Source organism: Impatiens glandulifera, chromosome 3 (assembly GCF_907164915.1).
Source record: "Impatiens glandulifera chromosome 3, dImpGla2.1, whole genome shotgun sequence".
Classification (NCBI taxonomy): domain Eukaryota; kingdom Viridiplantae; phylum Streptophyta; class Magnoliopsida; order Ericales; family Balsaminaceae; genus Impatiens; species Impatiens glandulifera.
In genome coordinates, this window is record NC_061864.1 from 24,079,100 (window position 1) to 24,082,843 (window position 3,744).

The 3,744-nt window shown below is 27.7% G+C and overlaps 1 protein-coding gene across 1 annotated transcript; it reads left to right on the forward strand.

The window, feature by feature from the left end:
* Positions 1-2,388: 2,388 nt before the first annotated feature.
* On the forward strand, positions 2,389-3,204 carry LOC124930044 (probable CCR4-associated factor 1 homolog 10). The gene has a single exon (XM_047470412.1). It carries the CDS (start codon positions 2,389-2,391, stop codon positions 3,202-3,204), a length of 816 nt encoding a protein of 271 aa, XP_047326368.1.
* Positions 3,205-3,744: the final 540 nt, after the last annotated feature.

The following is a 3,744-nucleotide window of genomic DNA, read 5'->3' on the forward strand; positions in this document are numbered from 1 at the left end:
AACTGGGTTTGAGGAGACAGACAATGAAAGATAATTGTAGGGTTAAAACAGACGGAGGGAATGGAGACGGAAAATTGAACAAAATTGAACAAAATTGACACGTAAGCTCTGCCATATCAATCCCTCATCAACACCATTTACTCTCTATCACAACTCTAAATTCTAGACACTATAAAATAAGAGGAATGTTAAAAAGGGAGATTGAAGGAGAGAATACTAGATGGATCTTTTATTTTTCAGTCACTTTGGATTGAGTTATAAATTTGCAATATCACAAATTATTTCATTGAAATTTATTTAAGTGCTTTAAATACAAACTCTTTTGAGTTCCATAACTAAGGTATTTATTGGTTCGGTTATTCAAGTTCCTTGGTTCAAATTTTTAAAATTTTATTTTTTATCCAATTCGAAAACCGAATCAAATTCAAATAAATTTGAACCGAATTCGATATAAATTTTGGTTCGAATTCGATTTGATTTGATTTTAATTTTATTGACGAATTAATTTTGAATTTAAATTATTCGAATTCAAATCAAATTTTTTTAAATCTAGTAGGTCACGATTGACCTAAACCTAATTTAATTATATATAATAAATTATATAATATATAATTAAAATAAATAACAGAAAATGAATTCAGTTTTCGATTTGGTTTGAGATAAAATCCCAACTTGAAAATCAAATTGAAAAATGTATTTGAATTTGAATTAATTTAAAATTCGATTCAAAATTCGAAATTGAATTTTGAATTCGATTTATTCGAATTCGGTCGGATATTCGATTCACACAAAATATTAAACGCCCATATTCATAACTATGAGTGAAAAAGTAGAGCAAACCAAACAAATCTATAATGCGGTATCAGCAAAATTTCTATAAAATATTCTGAACGACATTGAAATTTGTCATTGCCCGTAGATTGATATACAATGCAAGAATATGTTTTGTCATGTGATAATTGACCACTACATCTATAGTCAAAATAACAAGAAACTCGTACAAATCAACGAAAGAAGAATAAATGTAAGAGGGACTCCAAATGTAAGATTAACTTAAAAAACTCTTTATTGAAAAAAGATAAATAATTTCAAAATTAACAAATTTTATCTTTACTGCTAAGAAGATGTTGTACACAAATTCAAGAAAGCATTAAAAAAAACAATGGATGAGTATGAGTAAGAAACGATTCACAAAAATCTTGGAGTATTATTGAGATTATAAAAACACAGAACACAAAATTCGATCAAGCTAAATTAAATGTCAGATCGTACCAAATATGACACCAAGTTAGACCGATCAAAATATGGCACTAACTAAAATCTGGTAATAGAAAAATAAAGAGACACACTACAATGTTAAATAAGTCATATGAAAGTCCTAGGAAAAAAAACTTTAAAACTTATTTACAAGATTTAAGAGATAAATAAATGTTTTTATAATTATATAAAAAATGATTATTAAAAATCATGAGTTTAGATTTTTTTTTTTTGTTCATTATTTTATTAATATGAAAAAAATAAGTAATAACTTATAAAAACAAAATGTCTTAGTTTTGATTTCATTAGGTGTTTTAAATGAGAGTCCCTGACTATAAAATTATCGTGTCAATTAAATAAAATTTGTATTAAAATTTATAATCCATAAAAAAATCTTCTCTATTAATGAAAAGTTATTTTAATATATATATATATATATAACAAGTAAATAACTAGTAAATTTAAAATATATTACCTATTAAACAAATATTATATTTTAACGTCGAAATATAACGTCCAATGCTCAAAATTTGCACTCCAAATCCAAATATATATCCAAATCCGATTTAAAAGAGATTTTATTTGTGACAAACTTTATACCAAAAATAAAAATCTTGAATTTATTGTCAACATTCACAATCTTTCTCGTCTATTTCTATTTTCACTATATTTTAACATTGAAATAGAATGTCCAATACATAAAATTTGCACTCCAAATTTGAATCTATATCCAAACCCGATTTAAAAAAGATTTTATTCGTGACAAACTTTACACCAAAAATAAAAATATTGAATTTATTGTCAATATACACAATCTTTCTCGTCTATCAATATATTTTAACATTAAACTAGAATGTCTGATACTTAAAATTTACCCTCCAAATCCAAATTTGAATCTTCATCCAAACTCGATTTAAAAGGGATTTTGTTCGTGACAAACTTTACACCAAAAATAAAAATATTGAATTTATTGTCAACATGCACAATCTTTCTAATCTATATCTATTTTCTTCCCCATGCATGTCAATTTGTCATCATATTTTCATTCCTTTCTTATTGCTGATTGATAGTCTATTCTTTTCTCTACTCTACTTCCTTATCTTGATTCGGTAAGGGACCAAAAGAAGGACAATGTCGACTTCTTCATCGAATGAATCGATTGAGATTAGAGAAGTTTGGTCATATAATCTTCAACAAGAATTTAAAACGATTGCAGATTGCGTGTCATCATATCCTTACGTCTCTATAGACACAGAATTTCCTGGAAATGTGATCCCCGAACAATCCAAACGCATCAACAAAACCAAAGTCTCGTATTCTTGCTTAAGGAACAATATAAACGCGACAAAGTTGATTCAACTTGGTTTAACTTTGGGTGACGAAAAAGGAAACCTTCCTAAATGCGGGTCTAATAGGTCTTCATGTGTTTGGCAGTTTAATTTTTGCGATTTCAATGTTAAGAAGGATAATTATGTCAAAGAATCCATTGAACTTCTAACAAGAAATGGCATAGACTTCAAGAAGAATCAAGCTAATGGCATTCTCCTAGTTGATTTCGCGGAGTTGGCCATGTCTTCGGGCATCTTCATGAACAATGATGTTCGGTTGATTTACTTTCACGGATCTAGTGATTTCGGGTACTTGCTGAAAATGTTAACGGGGCGAAAAGAACTTCCGAACACGCCACAAGAATTTCTTAAATTGATGAATGTGTTTACCCCAAATTTTTATGATGTGAAACACCTAGCTATGTTTTGTCAAATTTTTGGAGGGTTGGATAGTATGGCAACTCAAATGAATCTTACGAGAGTCGGTATTGCCCATCAGGCGGGATCCGATAGTCTACTCACTTATCGTCTTTTCATGAAATTTATTGAGATATTCTTTGGCGGAAATTTGCCCCAAGTTGGATCAAATGTTATCTATGGTGTTGATATATATTATTAACACGACAATAATATTGTACCTAAAATAAAATGTTCACATGTGCAATTTTTTTTCATAACAATTTATTAAAAAGTTCAAATGTATGCATGTTGCAAAAATGACACCAAATGTTGCAGGAAAAATATCAATTTTGGTAAAGAAGAAAACACTAGTCTAAACACAAATAGTTATAAAAGTAAAAATAACTCATTCAAACATATGAAAAATTAAAACCTCCTCTTATTAAAAATTAAAAATTGACTCAATTAACCTCTAACTCTGACGTCTATAAAGATAAAACAGATTCAATGCAAAGAAAAGTTATAATCAAATATCGATCTTAACTTTTTTGACATGTTTTGATTCATTTCTTTATTTTGTTTTGAACTTGTTGTTTTGTTTTTCTTCATTTTATTTAAGTTTTATTTATTTTACTTGTGATAAATAATGTCATAATTTAATTTGTATATATTTATTTTGCTCCTAATTCTGTCTATCTTCACGAAACTAGACATAAATGAAAAATCTTCTTATTTTACAAAAACAAAATCCCGAAAGCAC

Bases quoted from the DNA above. Each gene is read 5' to 3' on its own strand.
- LOC124930044 (XM_047470412.1), top strand. From the start codon at position 2,389: ATGTCGACTTCTTCATCGAATGAATCGATTGAGATTAGAGAAGTTTGG.